Source organism: Balearica regulorum, chromosome 1 (assembly GCF_011004875.1).
Source record: "Balearica regulorum gibbericeps isolate bBalReg1 chromosome 1, bBalReg1.pri, whole genome shotgun sequence".
NCBI classification, from domain to species: domain Eukaryota; kingdom Metazoa; phylum Chordata; class Aves; order Gruiformes; family Gruidae; genus Balearica; species Balearica regulorum.
In genome coordinates this window covers 64,643,042-64,663,251 of record NC_046184.1, presented here as the reverse complement: position 1 = coordinate 64,663,251, position 20,210 = coordinate 64,643,042, and the positions used below count along the sequence as shown (strand labels likewise).

Genomic DNA, 20,210 nt, shown 5'->3' with positions numbered 1-20,210 from the left:
GAACAGCACTTTCCACCTGCAGGCTCTACAGCTGGCTCAGCAACCTGGAGAAGATGAGTGCCTGCAAATGGAGGGGAAAGGTGCATAGATGGAACAAGAACATAATTGCACTGAGTCTGACACTTTTTTTTTTTCTTTCTTTGCCTTTTAAAACAAGTTTAAATGTCACATCACTAGCTGAGAAATGAACATAGTCTAAGGAACTATGTTCCCTTCCAAATTCTATAAGACGCAAGTTTCAAAAATGAAAATCATAGGAGATTTTATTTTTAGCCAGGAAAATAGAAGAAAACGTTTAAGTCAGAAAACATAGGAATTTAAATGCGTAGTCTTTGTCTGAGGGGAGAAAAGAAATAATTCACTGCATGTAGTAGGGTTCATGAAAATGACAGACTGACAGCTCTGAAAAGTGAAGTCTTTTATGCATCAGTACAATACAGGAAGAAGCTATGTTGCTTTTCTCATAATGTTCTGCCACTGCACATTTTGGTGAAGGTAGCTCAGTCTTCCAGCTGATCTGTTCACAACCTGGGGATTGTTGGAATGTTTCAGGGAGGAATGCTTGTGAATTATCTCTACTTTGAACTCAGCTGGGAGAGAAAGGGATGGGGAGACGGGAGAATTCAGCTATTTATTTCTGTTCTAACACTCAACCATGCTACAAAGACAGCCATCCTTGCTATGGCCTGAATTAAGCTCAGTGTAAATCCAACCCAAACTGTCTCAAACTGTTGCTTGTCCTGAAACCAGAACCAAATCTGTACTGTTCCGTTGAAATCTTTGAGCAACCCAGGATGGAACTTTATAAAAAGTATGCTTTGCAATCCCCAGTTCGAAATAACCACTTGAACAAAAGCTGATACTCCTGTGCAGGAATTACTCAGCCCAGCACAGGGGATGTTTGCCCTCCAAAGCAGAACCACACCATTGCCTCTCTCTACTTGCTGTTTTCCATTTCTTCCTTGCTACAGAGCTTATCCATGATGCATGATGCTCAGACTCTCCTCTTCCACTCTGTGACCCTGTGCTGTGGTGACCAGTGCTGCTCTCCATACTGAGGGAAAACAGTTTAGTACAGGAACTTTGCATCTTCCCATGGTAAACTGTAATTTTAACTCCTAACAGAAGTTTACCAACTCCTTTTTCTCCTTAATTTGTCCTTTTAGATCTTCTGTAGCAGATATCTGAGTGATACTTGTCTTTCAACCACCCATTGCATCCCATCAGTCTGGCTCCCTCCCACCAGCAACCTACTTGTGTCCTTCACTGTAAGAGATGAATGTGTTTATGTATTTTTGTAGCTCTGCACTGTCTGTGCAGAATTTACTACAGCTACAAGGTGTTTAATACTTCCCACTCACAATTTCACTTCCACACACTGGCCTTTGTCATGTTTGTTAGTCAGGGACAGGGCAGGTAACGCTCTCTCCAGCTTCCATATCTCCCTGTGAGCTTGTCTCAGTCATACAATTGTTTCCACCAATTGTTGAGGTGAAACAACTCCATTAAGCCTGGGATCACTAAAAAAACATGGTTAATGAATTATTTTTTGTCCAATCCAGAACAATCATAATTGAATCAGAGGCAATTTTAAAAGCTGTTGTTTCAAGATTTCTGTTCGATACTTATCCATAACTACCATGTTTGAATTTTCAGAAATTATAATTATTTCTAGAGTACTTGGTTTAGACAAGAGAGGAAGGAAAAAAAAAAAAAGGCAAAGGAGTGATGTAACCAAGTTCACACATCTAATCTTTGACAGAGATAAGAATTCAATAGGACTCCAGCCCAAAATTCAGTCCCCTATTCCCAATGTCATGTACCCATTCCTCCCCAAGGCTACCTTCTTTAAGGTAAAAGTTAGGTTTTCCATAATAGTACAGTGATTTTTTATGTTGCTTAACCCCCCCTCCCCCCCCCCCCCCCCCAAGTCCCACCAAGATATTTTACTTGCAGCTGAAAACTGAATGCCTGAAAATATTTGGATGATTGTCTGAATAGTTATTATTACAAATAATTCTAATAACTGTCTATATTATATACAAAGATTTTTTTTAAATTATCATCCAAACCCAAGACTTTTTAGTTCTCTGGGAAGATAACATAGGAAAAATCAGAAGAACTGTCCTCCTTTTATAGTGTTTTGCTCATAACAACTCATTTGGCATAAAAATACTAGGAAAGCTGTGTAAAAGCAATTATGGTAGGGCTTTTTGCTTCTCAGTTTCTAAGCACTAATAATTCAAGTGTGAACTTTCTTGGCAAACATTATCAATGAATTAGTGGTAGACTTATGTCCTACCATACAACTGGCCTCATTTCAAACACATCATTGCAATGGATAATCTGGATATCTCATGAAATGGGGAGAGGAAAGAAAGACAGGGAAACAGAACAACTTCTCCAAGTTTATGTTTGGAGCCTTTATGTCAAGGTGAAGGGATGGTCACGTTGACCCTATATATTCAGTGCTTGAGATAACCTGAAAAAGGGGGGGGGGGGGATGGATGTTAAGATTCATGCCAACATCTGTCAATCCTTGGTTAATTGCCATCTATCTCCCTACAACCTCCCTGTGAGGACAGGATAGTATTTGGACACCAAGGGGAGAGAAGGACAACACTGACTTCGGCAGCTATGCTGACTCACTAATGCCACGTAAGAAAGAAAAACGTGCACCTTCTCTTTACAAATATTATTTCCTGGCTTGAAGCTGGTGGCAACCTATTGCATTTGCAGCATCACCTTTTTGAATCAAATTAGTCCTTTCACCTGAAAAGGAGAAGTGAGCAAGCCCTTTTTATTTGCTTGGATCTAGAGGAGGAAAAAGATCTAAAAATCAACAGCAAATCTAAAATATTTTTGTTGCTCCAGGAGCCATACACACACTCTCCAAAAGCACATTTTAACTAGAAAATATCTGAGAGAATTCTTCCCATGCTTTTGTAAAAAGTATAATTTTTTTGGTACATCAGTGCACTGTATATCTCCAAATTTGCTTCTGTGGAAAAAACAAGCACACCATCTTAAATGTAATGTATTACCTGAGGAGAAATAGTTCCGTTCCGGGTCAAGTGTGAGAGAGAATTAAACGGCAAGTGTCACTTTCCTGTTCTCCTATTTCTCCCTCATGTTCACCCCCTTTTTATAAAGACAGGGCACTACTACTACACAAGCAAGCTGTGTATGTTAAAACATACAACTGGAGAGAAACAGAACTTAGCCTTTTGTCCATTGGAACAGTTTAGCTTAGTCATAAAAATGTAACCTTAGAAACAGCAGCTTTCTATAGAAAATAAACTATCAGAAATAGGAACACTAAGAAGTCCTTTCTACAGGGCAGAGCTTTTGTGTACTTAGCTAAATCCAGCCACAGGTAATATATTCATAACTCAAATACATATATACGTATATGCATATATACACGCCTATAAATATGTGCATATATACACACACACACTAAAAAAAACCCCATTTCTTCAGTGACTGAAGTTCAATGGTTTTGTTCATGATTTATTTGCAAATACTCTTTTCTCTGTCAGAATACAGTTGTTGGCTGACATTATATTGTGTCTCACTAAATTTTATTACCTATTCAATATAGCTTTGGCTCTAAAATTCACTATGTGAATATTCATCCCTTGTGCTATCAGACTGGCAACTGACACCAGGGGATATTGTCTTCATCATCCAACTAATTAACTCGTTCACTCACAGAACTCATGAGCTCCATACAGAGCCCTATTTAATGCAGCTGAGCAAAACACTTCTACTATTGATACTTCTGTAGTAATAATCCATATTATTATACAAATCACACAATTCATCTTGTTCAGACAAACAGCATATTCAGAAACCACAAAGACTAAGTACATAAGCATGTCTATGTAAAAGCTAATAATAGGGTGATAAATGTCACTGAAAGCAAACATTACTACAGCATTACTAGAAATGGAGGTTTATAACCACTGTATAAAACAACTTGCTCAGCTGTAAGGAAAGGAAGAAAAGCTCTCCAGATAGAGCAGCAGACAATTTATAAATAAATTTAGGGAGATTGCTGCACTGCAATTCAACCTAAAATATTAAAATTTCTTACACCTATTATTCTTCGAAATGGTGTATTACATAGTCAATGAAAAGTAATTTAAAGTACAGATGAATGAATTCCATTACTTCCTAAAGAATCTAATTAAGAACCTCATTCCCCAAACACACCAATCCACAGAATTACATGCTAAAGGTCATATGCCCCATGGGACTATAAATGCAGATTCAGGTCAACTGAAACATTCTGTTCATTCATGTTGATTAGCTATAATGGTTTCATTTAAATACAAACCTAAATATCAATCTTCTCAAATCAGGAGCATAGATAGGCTAGTTTACCATATTGAATTTTATCTGATGAACTTTTGATTAGCATGGACCAGACGTGCACATTCAGGGCACTATTAAATAGCAATCTAAATGAGCCTTGTAGAAAAGCTATGAACATTATTGAGTTGCAACAAACTATGAAAGAGTCTGCAGAGATGTTATGAGGTCCTCTCAAAATTATTCCACTCATATAACAAAAAAAAGTAATTTCAGTAATAGAGAATTATTTTATTTCCTTTTTTAGCTGCAAAATGGCTGAACAGTACAAGGAAATTGCATTACTTTCTATCAGACAAGCAGCATTTGACTTTTCTACCAGAATACAGATGATCACCTAGATATTAAATAATTCCTGTTGTAAAGAATAGGGTATGCTTTCTGGAAATTTTTAAAACTTTTAGACATTCATTAACATAAATAATTAATTTATTATGTTCTTACGTCTACTCTTCTGTGAGAAGATATCCATCTGATGATACACCAGGTTACACATCAGAATCAGAACCACTCTTTTTCATGGAATCATAGAATGGTTTGGTTGGGAAGGAACCTTAAAGATCATCTAGTTCCAACCTCCCTGCCATGGGCAGGAACACCCTCCACTAGACCAGATTGCCCAAAGCCCCATCCAACCTGGCCCTGAACAATTACAGGGAGGGGGCATCCACAACTTCTCTAGGCAACCTGTTCCAGTGTCTCACCACCCTCATCATAAAAAAAATATTCTTTATATCTAATCAAATTCTACCCTCCTTCAACTTAAGACCATTACCCCGTGACCTATTACTACCTGCCCTTGTAAATAGTCCCTCTCCATCTTTCCTGTTGGCTCCCTTTAGGTACTGGAAAGCTGCTATATGGTCTCCCCAGACCCTTCTCTTCTTATCCATGCTGAACAACCCCAACTCTCTCAGCCTGTCCTCATAGGAAATGTGCTCCAGCCCTCTGATCATCTTCGTGGCCCTCCTCTGGACTCACTCCAACAGCTCAATGTCTTTCTCGTACTGGAGACCCCAGGGCTGGATGCAGTACTCCAGGTGGGGTCTCACTAGAGTGGGTAGAGGGATAGAATCACCTCCCTTGACCTGCTGGTCACACATCTTTTGCTGCAGCCTAGGATACAGTTGGCTTTCTGAGCTGCAAACACACATTGCCAGCTCATGTTGAGCTTCTCATCCACCAACACCCCAAGTCCTTCTCCTCAGGGCTGCTCTCAATCAAGCCTGTAGTTGTGCTTGGGATTGCCCTGACCCACGTGCAGGAAATTGCATGTGGCCTTGTTGAACTTAATGAGGTGTGCATGGGCCCACCTCTCAACCCCGTGCAGGGATAGGTCTTAGAAAGTCAACATCATGCTAGATAAACTGTTTATAAGGTAAAAGCCATTTTTAACACCACCCACCCCACTGCTGGAAGTTGCTTACCAAAGAAAAGGTATGCATTTGTTTCCCTCCTATGCCTGAACTATAGCATGTTTGGGATTCTGGAAGTGTTACCACCACCCCCACACACAAAAAAACCACCAAAACGTAAAAACGCAGAGCTTTGACAGGAAAGAATGAGAAGGGCTTTTTTTTTTTTAAATCCCTTTTATTCCACCACTTGTTCAAACCCACAGAAGCAATTCCACACATACCTATTCTGAAACTACCAGCAGAACCTGATCTACTTCCATTCACCAAGAAAACACTTTTGATGAAGCTGTGACTTCCTCTTCTCACCCCTATTAATCATCCAGCAACAGGCAAGAGGATGCCAGCCAACTCACTTGGAGCACCAGCTGTTTTTCCTAAGAAACATGCTCCTACCTCCAGTCATCCCGGAAAGAAAACAGGCAGAGCAAGCTTAGGTCCTGCCCTTGGCGCTCCTGCAGAGCAACCTGATAACACTTCTGCCATGCCATCAGGTTTGATTCAACTAAGACAGACTTCTAAATCATATATGCCCTAATCCCTATTTCAATTATTTATGAACCCTATGAACCATTTCTTATGCTTTGTGTCTGCATAGAGAAAGGAAATAATAACAATAAACAGTCCAACAACTCTACAAAATCCAGATGCAAATTTCTGATTGATCTTCCAGAATACAGCCCACACCAGCCTGCACGCATACAGATTTTACTGATTCAGTAAACAGAAAAGGAAGAGGAAATCTTCTACTGTCCCTCCCTTGCAAAAAATAAACTTTAGGAAAAAAGCATGCTCCTCTGGGGCATATTTGCAGTGACAGATTAATGAATTACCTATCTCCTAGAGAAGAAATAAACATGCAAAATTAATTAAATGTTCCAGTGTTTAGAACAATTGCAAAAAGGAAAGCAGCAACCAGAGGAGAAAGAAATTAACCTTTTGAGATCTTATTGGTAGGGCTTGGAAACGATACATTAAAAATAAGTGTGTTTTTCACAGCATTTATCTACTTAAAACATAAGAACTGCCACAACAGAGCAGAATCATCCAGCCTCTTCTGATGGACAAATTTCAGTGCTTCACAAAAGTCCTCTGCTATTTTAAGGCAAAGCTCTTGCTAAGCTCTTTACCTAAAAAACCACCATTAAAAATATAAGCTCCACCACATGTTTTTTTTTTCCATTTGATGAGTGTTACCCCAGATAAGCCAGGTTAACCCAACCACACTAAACTCTTTTGCACTTTCTTACTTCACACTTGCTTCAGCAAGTGCTTGAGCATTTTCCTTTATAAAGGCTAGAGCCACTCATACACTTAAACACGTGCCAAAGCGCGAGGTAGAATCCTGATCATCGTTTTCTTTCTCCTTCACCATGCTAGCTGTAGTTCTCTCGCACTTTACGCTTCCAAGCACAGTGGATTCTCCAACAGTAATGATCTCACTAAACAGAAGCCCACATGCTAAACAGGACAAACTGACAAAGAAAAGATGAGATTCAATTACCTATAATTCATGTAATGGAGAAAAGGGAAAAAATATATATAAGCATTTTCATCCTTACCTATGCATTTGGAGAATAGCTCACTAACACTTTCTCCCTTATGCCTTGTCTCCTACAATTCTTTATTAGAATCTCCTCCTACAGACAACACTCATATTCAACCTAACCCACAAAGCTGCTTCTGTTTGGCATTTGGATAAAATCAAAAAATTATTTCCTATTACTCCTTTGCTATTCACACAGGTTTTATATGCATACCTTGCTGCAATCATTACTCTGTAAACTGTATAAAAGAGTATAAACTATTTACCAATAAGGTGATACTTGAATTTTCATTTATGTAGACTCTGTAATTAAAAAAATAAAAATCACAGTATATCCACAGTGCTTATTTCACTTGTAAGAGGATGGTAAGGGCTACATAAGTCAATTATGTTTTATTTTCCAAATGGTATTTTTTTTTCAGAACTCCTTTGCATCAACCACACAATGCAAATGTACTCTGACATGTACATCCTTCTCATCTCAACTGAACAGCCAGCTGGAAAATGCAAGCCTTTACCTTCCTTTTAAAAGAGCCTCAATTAAAAATATAACACTTGTATTTACTTATGCACCCTGTATAAACATTTGAAATGGATCACACTACAGTTCTACTGTCTCTGCAACAAAGACCATATGTGCCTAACAATTTTGGCTGCCTCAAATTCCCACTCATATCCTGCTGCAGAAAACCTGAAATTTGTCTAAGACAGGCTGCATCCATCATCAGGTCTTGGCAGAATCTGCCCTGCTGTTCAGTACTAACTAGAAGTCAGGCTCACTCTTTGTTGTTCAACACAAAAAAAAAAAAAAAAAAAAAAAAAAAAAAAAAAAGAACATTTGAATCTCAAAGCCATCACAGTCCAAATCAAATTTCCCTAATACCTCATGGGTTCTTATTTTAATTTGCCAGACACATTAATTGGCAGCCACAGTGCAGCAGCATGTTTAATCTATTTTTACAGATTTTAAGATACAGAACATCTTTGACTTACAAATTAGTTTGGGGCTCACGAGTCTCTCTCTCCCTGCCTTATCCTGACAGCTGATATCAAGTGAGACATTCAAATGAACAGTATCAAAACTTGAAGGTCATTTTCCAAGGGATCTCCCTCAACTTGGAAACAATACCCATTCTCCCAGACCCACAGCTTGCTTAATGTTCTGTCTAAGTAATAACGCTTCAACTTTTTTCTAGAAGCTTGCTTAGCTACTGAATCAGTGAGACAAGTTATCTGTATTACTTTCTCTGCTCCTCAGCAGAGTACAGCAAATATGATCCGGGGGGAAGGCACACTGAATTGGAATCTTTTCTTGTTTGCAAAATAACAATGAGGAACTTGCAGCTTTCTGAAATTTCACAGAATTACAGAATGGTTGAGGTTGGAAGAGACCTCTGAAGGTCATCTAGTCCAACCCCTGCTCAAGCAGGCCACCTAGAGCAGGCTACCCAGGACCAAGTCCAGGCAGCTTTTGAGTATCTCCAAAGATAGACTCCACAGCCTCTCTGGGCAACCTGTGCCAGTGCTCAATCACCCTTACAGTAAGAACATTTTTCCTGGTGTTCACAGAGAACCTCCTGTGTTTCAGTTTGTGCCCATTGTGTTTTGTCCTGTCACTGGGCACCACTGAAAAGAGCCTGATTCAGTCTTCTTTAGACTCTTTCTTGAGATACCTATAGACATTGATGTAATCACACCTGAGCCTTCTCTTCCCCAGGCTAAACAGACCCAGCTCTCTCAGCCTTTCCTTATAGGAGGAATGCTCCTTAGTAATCTTCATTGCCCATCACTGGACTGTCTCAAGTAGCTCCATACCTCTCTTGTACCGGGGAGCCCAGAACTGGATCCAGCACTCCAGGTGTGGCCTCACCAGTGCTGAGTAGAGAGTAAGGATCACCTCCCTTGATCTGCTGGCAACACTCCTGATGCAGCCCAGGATACGATTAGCCTTCTTTGCCACAAGTGCACATTGCTGGCTCATGGTCAAGTGGGTGTCTACCAGGACTCCCAGGTCCTTTTCTATAAAGCTGCCATTTGCTCTTAAAATTATTCAATCAGTTTTCCCAATTAACTCTTAGTATGTAGAACATTTTATACACCATCTATTGCACATGCTCAGTCTTCAGAACAGAGGAGTTTTGGTGGGTTTTCTTTTAGCATATACCATTGACTTTCTTCTATGGTAGAATAGGAATCATTCTTGGAATCAAGTTTCTGCTCTGAATACCTGGATTTATAGCTCTGAAATTTGCTATTTTCCAACATGTCTTTCAAATTCCTTTCTTTGATAGTCCTAACCTGTTTGAAAAGATATCCATCATAAGAGAGGCAAAGCAAGAAGACAAAAGGGATGTCAACACAGAGCAAAACATGTTCTTTTTGACTGAATAGTAAAAAAGCGTTTCTGAAGACAAACGACACTGCCTGAGATGACACGTTATATTAAGCTGGGGTTTGTTTTTTTGTTTGGGTTGGGGGGGTGATGGGGTTTTTGTTTGGGTTTTTTGGGGGGTTTTGTTGTGTGCGTTTGTTTTTTTTTTAAATGTGAACACACACAGGTTTTCAAAATACGGCATGTTTCCATAAATGGGATGAATAAGAAGATACCAACATACAATGGTATAAGTATTCTTAAGTGCCAGTTCACCGCATTTTAAAAAAGATGTTAGACTTTTGAATAATTTAGCTATTATCTAGCAAGTTAGTACAGTGGAGTTGCTGACAATCAAGATACTGCTAAAGTGTGTGTGTGGGTCCTCCATCTTCAACACAGCTGCAGACAACATCATGCTACTCCTCTGGGGAACTAGTTTCCTGTTTTGGTCAGCTCTATCTGAAAAAATGGCTGAGAGATCAGCTCTATCTGGAGATATGGCTTATGACTGAGTTTGTTCACAGTATATTTTTGATTAAAACCAAAGGATGGAAAGCTCTCATCTCAACTGATTCCAGGGATGGTGCCTGGTGCTTAACTTCAGAACTGCCTGCTTCTATGGATTTGACTGGCGAGCAGGACTCTTGGCTGAACCTGGTCACCACCACCAGACATGCCCGGCTCACCTTACTTGGGTATTGTGGAACTGTGCCTTTGCTGGTGAGGCCACTGCCCTATGCCTGCCATGCTGTCACCTGAGCTCCTGCTTCCCACTTGTCACTGGATTTTACTGCCTCATCTCCTGGTTGAATGACACACAGGGTAACAGCAAAAAAAACCAAAACAAACTATGGAACTTCGAAAGTAGAAAAAAGCCAGATACTCACACAGTGAAGGAATCGGGGGGAGCTGAAACTCTCCTCAGGTCAGCAGACTGCACTTTATGGATACTATAGGCAGCAGGAAATGAGTGGCCAGGAGAAAGGCAGGGCACAGTGTGGACAGACAAGGAAAAAGGCAGGGGAGAGAGAGAGAAAGAGTGGAAGAGAAGAAAGAAAAAGACATACAACATTTAAACAGAAACAAAAGGAATGTGTCACATAAAAGTTGAATGAAGAGACATGCAGAGCTCCAAGTTCACACTAGGAAGCCAAAAGCGACAGAAGACATGCAAATGGAGAAAATCACTGCTACATGGCACACAGGAGCTTTCTAAAGACATGAGTGAGGAGTATCAATGACAAGCTAGGCACACAGCTATACGAGGAAGACGAGGAGCCCCAGGACTTGTTCCACAGGCACTGAAAAATTTCAAGGCAGCAGACTTTGGAAGCAGGTCCAGAAATGCAAACAAACATCAAAGCCAAGATCTGAATGGATGGAATTGTCTCCAAAGGTTGGTCAACTTTAGTTAAAGTTTAAGAAGAAAAATACCCTTACTGGAGATTTTGTATCCACAATGACAAATTGCTGTCTCCATTCTTCTGTCATGTACCTTAGGGAAACACGCATTTTATATATAGTGACTCCCAAGACTGACTGTCTTTTAGTGTTTATACTCAGATGGTCCCTCTGTTTCTCTAAAGTGTATGGAATATGTTTTATCTATAAACTCTTGCCTCTTCTTTCTCTTCCATCATGCAGGACATTATTCCTCAACCCAAACTAAAAGCCAGTGAAAGCAAAATACTGTCTTTTGAGGTTCAGAAAGTGATCATTAACTGAAACTTACTGAGCAGCATACTAAAATGTAGTTTCTAATTAGAAAATGATTCCTGGAAAATGGAACCACAGCTTCTCTTCTTATTCCACACACATTTTGCTTATAGCTCACAAGAACCATATTCTTGGCTTGATCACAGAAAACCAGTATGTTGTCTCTTTCACATGTTACCAGGATCAATAGTGGAAAATAGGAATGAGAACTTAGCCAGCAAGTCTCTTAAGGGAAGGAGAATAAGAACATAATTCAATCTTTTCCAGAAAAACTGAGTCTGCTGATCTGGCTGCAGCAAAAATTTGATTTGCTTGTACAAACAGAAAAGACATATGAAAAGAAAATAAACCCACCTTTTTTTTTCTCCCAACCCTGCTATCTGCCATGTTTCAAATCCATAACCAAGAGTAAATAGCATCACCCTATCCTGAACATTCCTTGCACCTAAAAAGTTGCTTCTGGCTTGAAACACTTGATTGGATTGTTACTTATCTCCATTGTAGAGCAATGCATTGTAGCATGAGGAAGAGATTATGCCTGTGTTTGGACAGCCTCCATTAGAAACAAATTAGAAGCACTGTAACTGTATTCACCAAGTAATGATTTTCCTCCACTATGCTTCAAATCAAAATTTTAAAGTTATATCAGAAGAGTACAAACCATAAGCAGATCATCCTCATCTGCTCAAGAGTAGTCATATAATCTGTGTGTCACATCAAAACAGCTTAGCTTTTAAGGAAAAATTAAAAAAAATGAATGCTTGATGAACAGTAAGAAAAAAGATCACTAGCTGCATCAACTAGTTCATGAATAGTTCAGGATAATTAATACACTGAGAATCTTATTTAAAGGCAATTCAGTAGTGAAAGATGAAATAACTGAATAAAATATTAATTGCCAGTACTTTGCCCAGTTATGACAAAATGCAGCACATATTATATTTACTTGTTCCCTAATAGCTTTGATGAAGCTTTTCATGCTGCTGCTGTCAACAGGGAAGGGAGGCTCCTTCAGTTTAAGCAGCCCCACAGAAACACTAGATTTTTATTCCTTAATTCGATTCCATGGCCAACCTTTTTTTTTCCTTGTTTGTTTGTTTTTTAAGACTAGGAAAGACTAGGAACTTTTACACTGTCAAAAATGCTGCTGAATTTTTTCCCCACACCGTGAAAAAGGCGAATTATTCAGTAACAAATAAAACAAGGACTCTCAATATACAGGAGTTTCAACCTTGAAGGTCTGCATAGAACCACATGAGGCACCTCATGCAATTGGAAGGTGCTGGATGCACAAGAGCGGGAAAATGGAAGGAAAAACACGTCAAACAAGGTCAGATCCCTTTTTCTCATATATGTGTGTCCTCTCAGAGCATCTACAGGTTTTAAAGGAGAACAGTTGCAATCAGGAAGATGGGCAATTCTTTCAGCCAGAAGAGAATCATGTTTCTAAAGCTCTCCCACTCCCAAGTGAGAGAAGCATGAAATGTTTGTTCTTCTCACCCAGCTACATTACATATGGGCTCTTCAATTTTAGAATACTATTACTCCCTGGAAACTCAAGTGTATCCACAAGGCAAACAACAAACTCACTATCCTCTCTAAACCCCCTCTCCTTAAAACCTGCAGAACAAAGGAGAACAGAGTAAGAAAACACAAACACAGTATAAGACTTGTTCAGATTAAGTCTTTTTCTATCTATGACACTGGACTAGCTAAAACTCCAAAGAGCATTCCTATTGCTCTTCTTATCTAGCAATAATAGCAAAGCCAAAAATAATAGCAACTCTGCATTACTGTGATGTGAGATAATTTTTTAATCACTTTCCTGGCAAGGAGCTCAAGAACAGCTGTCTAAAAATTAGTGGGATAGCTCCAGACCCACTTACTTATCTCACACATCTAACATTCAGACGACAGTCATAAGAGAACAATCTATCGTGTTCAATCAAATATAAGGCTTTCTGGGAGATTTCAATGGAATAAGGAGATATATTCCAGATATCCAGTTAAGAAATGTAGATAAACATATTTAATTGAAAATTTTCTCTCTTGTGAAATACTGCAAATCAGCATCATATTGAATGAACTTCTTATAATACTAAATACTTCCTAGAGTTTAACCCTTAAATTGCCATTTACTTTTTATCACATCAGGGGATTCAACTCCTGTCTCTCATTCTCCTTCAACACTTGAAAGCAAAGTACACACACACACACAGATATATAGGTATAGAAGTAGATATAAATATATGCACACACCATTTCTGATATGTGAGGCTGAGACTAGAGTCCCTGACAGATCATTTGTATTTTCCCAAGATATGGGTCTGCAGGCAAATATCTCAGCCAAATCAAAGTACTGACAGCAATGTAGTCTACCATAGCACACTGAAATCAAACTAAACCACAAACAAGATCCTCTTGACAACTGACATCATAGACTATGAATCTATATTTCCCTACCACAGTTTAAATTCAGATCTCAAAATCCAAGCCTAACCATGCTAATTATGAGATCAAAATACCAGGAATTTTCATTTTACATTTGCATTAGCCTCTCTCAGTGTAGAAAAAGATGCCCCAGGATTGCTCTCTGCTCGATTCTAGCTTTCGCAAATGGTTGAGTTGTGGCTGGATGAAATCGGGCATTGCTGCCCACAGGCAAGAGTCTGCTATTCTTCACTGCACACAAGAGATGAGTATACCATATGTATTTTCCAGGCAAATAGTAATTGCACATTACAGATATGGGTTTCTACTGAAGCTTCAAGCATTAGTCTCAGTAAGAGAACACAGAGTGCTAAATTGAACAGGAAGATGTGGAAAAGAACCAGGGAGGCTTTGATTACATGAACAGATTGACAACCAGTGGATGACAAGAAGCTCTAAAGGGCTGGAGTCAAAGTTTGAAGTGAAGCAATGTCTGCCACTAGATGATACAGTTGAAAGACACAGGCAACCTTTAAGATACCTGAGGAGAAAAGGTGTGCCTGAGAGCTTGTCTGTTTTTTCCAGTTGTATGGGTTAGTCTAATGAAAGATATTGCATCTCTTCATAAACCTTGCCTCACGTTACAACTGCAACAGCAAAATCCCCCATCCACCTCCCCAGAAAAAATGAAATCCTCAGTACATGGATGTTTGAATGAAATGTGGATCCTTGATAACTTTAGGCTTGGTATCTTTGTAGAAGGGACAGACTGTTTGGCTTCACTTTAAGAATACTTGATGAAAAACAGCAAAGGCACTTACTATGTCACTCACTTTAGCAGCGATGAAGGCCTTCTATATGAGAAATACAATAATCAGCTCTACAAAATAATCTAAATTATTTTATTAGCAGACATTTTCACAGGACAAAATTTGATAGTGTGTATGTGTGCGTGTTAAAATATCTCTGCAGTGCTTACAAATGAGGTTTAATTATGAAAAAGAATGTTAGCCCTGTCTTTTCTTCTTCACATGTTCCTGGTTTCCAGTTATCTTAGCTTTTCTCTATTCATCTTTAGACTACTCATTTCTCATTTGGTTTTTTATACTGGAGCAGAATTCCCTGCAAAGTGAAAACAGCCCTTTGTGGGCCTCCAGGTCCTTCTCCATAAACGGTCCAACAACAGAGACTACAAGATGTCCTGAGTAATTCTTGATTATTGGAATTTGTTACAGGATCTCCATCAGAGGTTAAAAAGCAGCTCAATAACGTTGAGAAAATGAACCAAAAGAACTTCAAAGGCAAATGGCATACACATGCAGAACTGTCAGAATCCAAGAGGCACACTACTAAGCCTGCACAAACTTCTCTAAATAACTGAAAGATACAACACCTTTCTAAAAGCAAGATAGAGGGTAACCCACAAGATAAAAGAATAAAACAAAATCAGGTAAGTATTTACAATATGGTGGAAAGGGAGTTTAGGAGGAGTGAATTTTTTTTTTTTTTTTTTTTGGTAAATGCGCTGCAGGTCCAGTACATGCAAAATCCATGACTGAATATGCTGCCCCAAACAGGCCTCCTGCCATTAGGACATGCACCTATCCAACTCACTCATTCAGCAAAGGCATGGATGTTCTCCTCTTGCTCTTCTGCACCATGTTGGCTTGGTTCCTTAAGGAGATTCGAATGAGTGAGGGAGCCAATCGACATGGTTCACCATCCACTTGCATGGGAATAGACTTGTATGTTAAAAGTGTCACCTCACGGCACTGATGCAATCTCTCTCCGTGACCACCCACCTGGAGAGCAGCCTGAAAAAAAAAAAATCAACAAAACCAAAAAAACAAACATAACAGCCAAAAAAAAAACCAAACCCATAAACAGGAAAGCCAAAGAAAAGACACCTCAGAACAGATAGTTGAGGCAGTTGAATCCGAAATGCAGTTTTAGTGACAGCATCCATTACACAGCATTCCATTTGTAAGGCATTCTAATGAGTGACAGTGAATGTATTTTCACTCCAAAATTGCAACGCAGGACTTAAAATTTCACAAAGAAAAGTGGTGGGCAACAATATCTAACCATATGCCTTGCATGTCTCATCACCTTTGTATATGTCAAGCATATTACACACACATACAAATATGTACACACACATATGTGTATGCACAAATGAATACCTGTGTTTATTCTTAAAGTTTTCAATCTGTTTCGGTTGGTTTGTTTTTACATTAACAGTAATGCTACTAATTATTTCCTCTTTAGAACAACCACCCTAATTGGGTACATCTGTGAGACAGGAAAATGATTTCCCCTTCCTGAACAGAATACAGTCCTTAATCCTTATTATGAAAGTTTACACAGCAATTCAACCTCAAGACTAGACAGGCTGAAAAGAGCAAGCAGAACCACCTTGTTAAAAACAGTTAAATATCATGTTCAAGAATTCATTTCAGAGACATGAAACAAGGAGGGCAATAAGCAAATCCTTCAAGTTCTAAGGAGACATGTTTGGGCAGAAATGTATTTTTTTAATTTCTAGTGTGACTATTAACTCTCAACTATCAGATGCAGAAAAAATCCTATATTAATGCACTACTAACAGAAAGCAGCCTAAACACAAGTCAAGACCTTAATCCTGCTCTGTGCACTCAATATTATGGATCAACTGATAATATCACAGAATCACAGACTGGTAGATGTTGAAAGGCACCCTCTGTAGATTATCTAGCCCAACCCCCCTGCTAAAACAGGATCACCTAGAGCAGGTTGCTCTATATGGTTTAATATGGCCAATAATATTCATAATAACACTTCTTATGAAGTACTTCTCTTCCTCAGTCTCACAGACTTTCTTGGGTATGATCAAGCACATCTGGGAGACATATAGAGCAAGCTAGGTTTATATCAACACAGTCTAGGGTTACAACAATTCCTCAGCATCACAACCAATGTAGAGTTGTAGACCCTCAGTTCTGAACTAGGCTTCCTTTAAAGAGAAATAGCTGCTGAAAGGGACCTACTACTTAAATTCAGTCCTAACTGAAATTGTTGGTAGCTTTGAGATCACTCTAGCTACTGTGAGTGGCTAGAGACACATTAGTGGCAAACCCAAAAAAGATTCCAGCTGAAAATTGCCAATTGGTACATGCTAAATAGACTTTTGACAGCATTTTCAGAAACACACCCTAAAATCTTCAGAGATAAAGTAACAAATGTTCATTCCACGAGATCTACTAGGCTAACACAGAAGTCTACTTACTTGTAGGTTTTTTCCCTAATCCACTAGATCAATTTAAAAAAAAAAAAAAAAAAAAAGACCAAAAAAGAATCCTTAACCCAGACTTCTAAAGAAATAATTGCTGATCAAGGTGACCTTTTGCTTACTTTGAAGAATAAATTTGTCCAAATTTCTCTTTGAGGAAACAAACACCGTTATCATGGGTATTCACTGAATGTGATATGCACTGAGGGCAGGTCACACAACAAATAAATGTGTGAGTTTAGGGAAAAAAGGCTTATCCATGTTAGTTTTAACCTAGTCCACACAGCAGCAAACAAAGGCCTAAGAGTGTAGACTTAAGCATGACCTAAACAAACGTGCCAGGAAGCCCTGATACGTGCCTTCTGTTGGCCAAATTGTTCAAGCTGCAGTGCTGTAGGTAGATTAACACTAGCACGGGGATAACTACCAACTCTCTGATTGCATTTAATCATCCTCTGAAGAGACTATCATTGTGTTTAACCACTGTGATAGTAGGACACTAGGGTATTTACAGTGAGATTGATTTTATAGTAACTCAGCTTTAGTTCACTTTAAGGAAAGCATTGACAGAAAGTGCACTGCCAAATTAAAATTGCTGGTGGAATTTTCTTTCCCTAGCAGAAGAAAAAGAGAGATAACATTTGTTCCAGAAATATTACTAAATTTTCCACAACTATTACTAAATTTTCACAAAGTTTTTAGTGGGCATATGGAAAGTGTTTGGGCATATAATTTTATATAATATTCCATATTTGTTTCCAGTAGCCAGCTTTAAAAAAAAAAAAAAAAAAAAAACCAAACCAAAAAACCCAAACTTTTATATGCCATGGACTGAAATACGCAAAAGCTAAAAAAGAAACAGCAGTAATTTTTTGACCATAGAACATTCCCACAGAAAAAATGTGCATACATGCTGTTTTTACTGTAATAATCTTACTGTTTAACTTGGGAGCACTGCACATGCAAATTAGCCATATTTTGCAGAGAGTACATTTTTATTATCAAATAACACTTATTAGAAATCTATAATTTGTCCCCCTCATTTAAAACCTAATAACAGAGCATGTTTTGACCTTAGCTGACTGAATATATGGAATCACGGTGGTTCAGTAATGAGGACAACTTTGCACTCTCTAACGCCACCCGCAGAATTCACCACATCTGGTAGGGGAGCACCTGCAATGTACTCACCAGTGAGGCCATGGTGAACCCAATGACTTCAATGTAGCCATCATCATGGCGCTGAGGCTCAAAGTCTCTGTGATCTCCAGGGTTTCCCCAGGGCATTGTGCCAGCACAATACCTATAGAAAGAGGTTTGGAAAGCAAGCTTTGAGAAAGCAGTTTGCCCTGATGGTTCCTGACTAGTAGCCTGACTACTAGCCTGTTCTGCTGTCCTCCAGAAGTACCCAGATATCCATTCCAGGATTCAATTCAGGGACAATTAAAAGTTATGCTGGCAAGGACTGGACAAAAGGGAAAATCTGTCTCTTGTTTCCAAGCTGGTCCACCATCCATAAATGTATCCATCATAATCTTTAGCAGGTTCCTTTGTGAGAGGAAAATGGGGAAACACCAGGAAATAGATAACAGAGCAGCAGCACTTTGTTCTCCCCACTTGCTTTGCTTTCTGCAGATGAGCTGTTGAGCCAGAAAGCTGCTTAGCCCCTTTGCTAGGCAGGCATGGGGCTGCAGCAGACACTCCAGCATTGGAGCTCCATTTCCTCTCTTCCCTGCTGGCTCAGAAGCTCTAACAGCATAAGGAATGCAAAACGTTTCGCAGCTTGAGGAGGCAGGGAGAAATAAGAAGCAGGAACAGATGCAGCTGTGGCATCTATCTTTCCCACCATTAAAGACTGGATGTAAAAGTGATCCAAGAGTGATAGAAGGGGGAACTCTGGAGAGGTGACACCAAGTAGAAGCTCACAGCAAGGGCAGTGCAGGACTCTAAAGATCAAGTGCTTGGGACTGCATGTGGAGCAAAGTGGGTAGGCTGTCTAAAGCAGAGATCTCCACAGTGGGGTGCGTGCATCACAGGGAGTGTGCAAGGAAAATCCGCAACTGACAAGACACTTAGGGTGTGTGAAGAAAATATTTTTGTACTTTTAAAAAATAAATTAAAAAACCCATTAAAATAGTGTTTGTTTCATCTTTATCACATCTTTTCTTAATTTCTATTTTTCTGTGTGTTTTATAATGTATGCAATGTATTAGTACAGTAGTAGTACATGTATATAATTTATAAATATGCATATATTGGGGTGATTTTTTTTTTTTAATTGATAGGGATGCACAATCAAAAAAAGTTTGAAGACTACTATTCTAGAGAGCAGGACATAAACAACTTTTAAGAATACAGCTGGATTTCTATTTGGGACACCTTCTAACATATTAAAAACCAGCACTTCTTTCAACTTTTGGTGTTCCTTTACTGGAAAAATATTGATCCTTTTCCCCTCTCCCTTTTTTTCCCCACACTCTGCTTCTAAATAAGTGAAAGACTAGGCATCTGTTTCTTTACTATCTCGTTTGCAGCTTAGGTGCACAACTTTTGAAAGCGTGTTTGATAATCATTTCTACTATCTCTGTATCAGGATACTCAATATTTTAAAGGATAGTTTAGCTGCACCCTGAACTCTGATCCCATTCCATATTGCTAATTATTATAAGCACCTAGCTCCCAAGAAGGCAACACAGTGGCAATACTCTTCCTGCACATCCACCCAGTCTAGGACAACTTGGAGGGTTTTGGTTGGGTTTGGGTTTTTTTTCTTTTATTACTCCAAGCATCTGTCTTGAGCTTACCTGGGTATGTTTAAAAACACTATACACTGGAACTTCAGCTCCTGGATCTTTGGAGTCAGGTCTGTACCATCACACTACAAAGCCAAAGTGACAGAGCACAGAGAAATTGCTGAATGGAGCCACAGACAAGAGAAGTGTTGCTGCTTTGTAACAACTTTCCCAAGACTTTCCTTGGAATGTGTTGCAAATGTCATGCTCAAAACTGAAAAGTAACAGAGCCATTAAACTCTCACCTTACTCTCTCTCCATTCCCCCCTCTTCCCACAATACTTATTTCTTA

At 39.1% G+C, this 20,210-nt stretch overlaps 1 protein-coding gene across 6 annotated transcripts in view; it reads right to left on the bottom strand.

Annotated features, from left to right (window-relative positions):
• The window catches only part of DGKI (diacylglycerol kinase iota), a 219,686-nt gene that overhangs the window by 71,015 nt on the left and 128,461 nt on the right, over nucleotides 1-20,210 (bottom strand). For all 6 annotated transcript variants that reach the window (XM_075755694.1, XM_075755708.1, XM_075755700.1 and 3 more), the window contains 3 exons: nucleotides 19,931-20,004; nucleotides 18,318-18,429; nucleotides 15,473-15,672 (listed from right to left, as the gene is read on the bottom strand). In XM_075755694.1, the coding sequence (XP_075611809.1) occupies nucleotides 15,473-15,672; nucleotides 18,318-18,429; nucleotides 19,931-20,004 (386 nt within the window). The remainder of the gene's footprint in view (nucleotides 1-15,472; nucleotides 15,673-18,317; nucleotides 18,430-19,930; nucleotides 20,005-20,210) is intronic.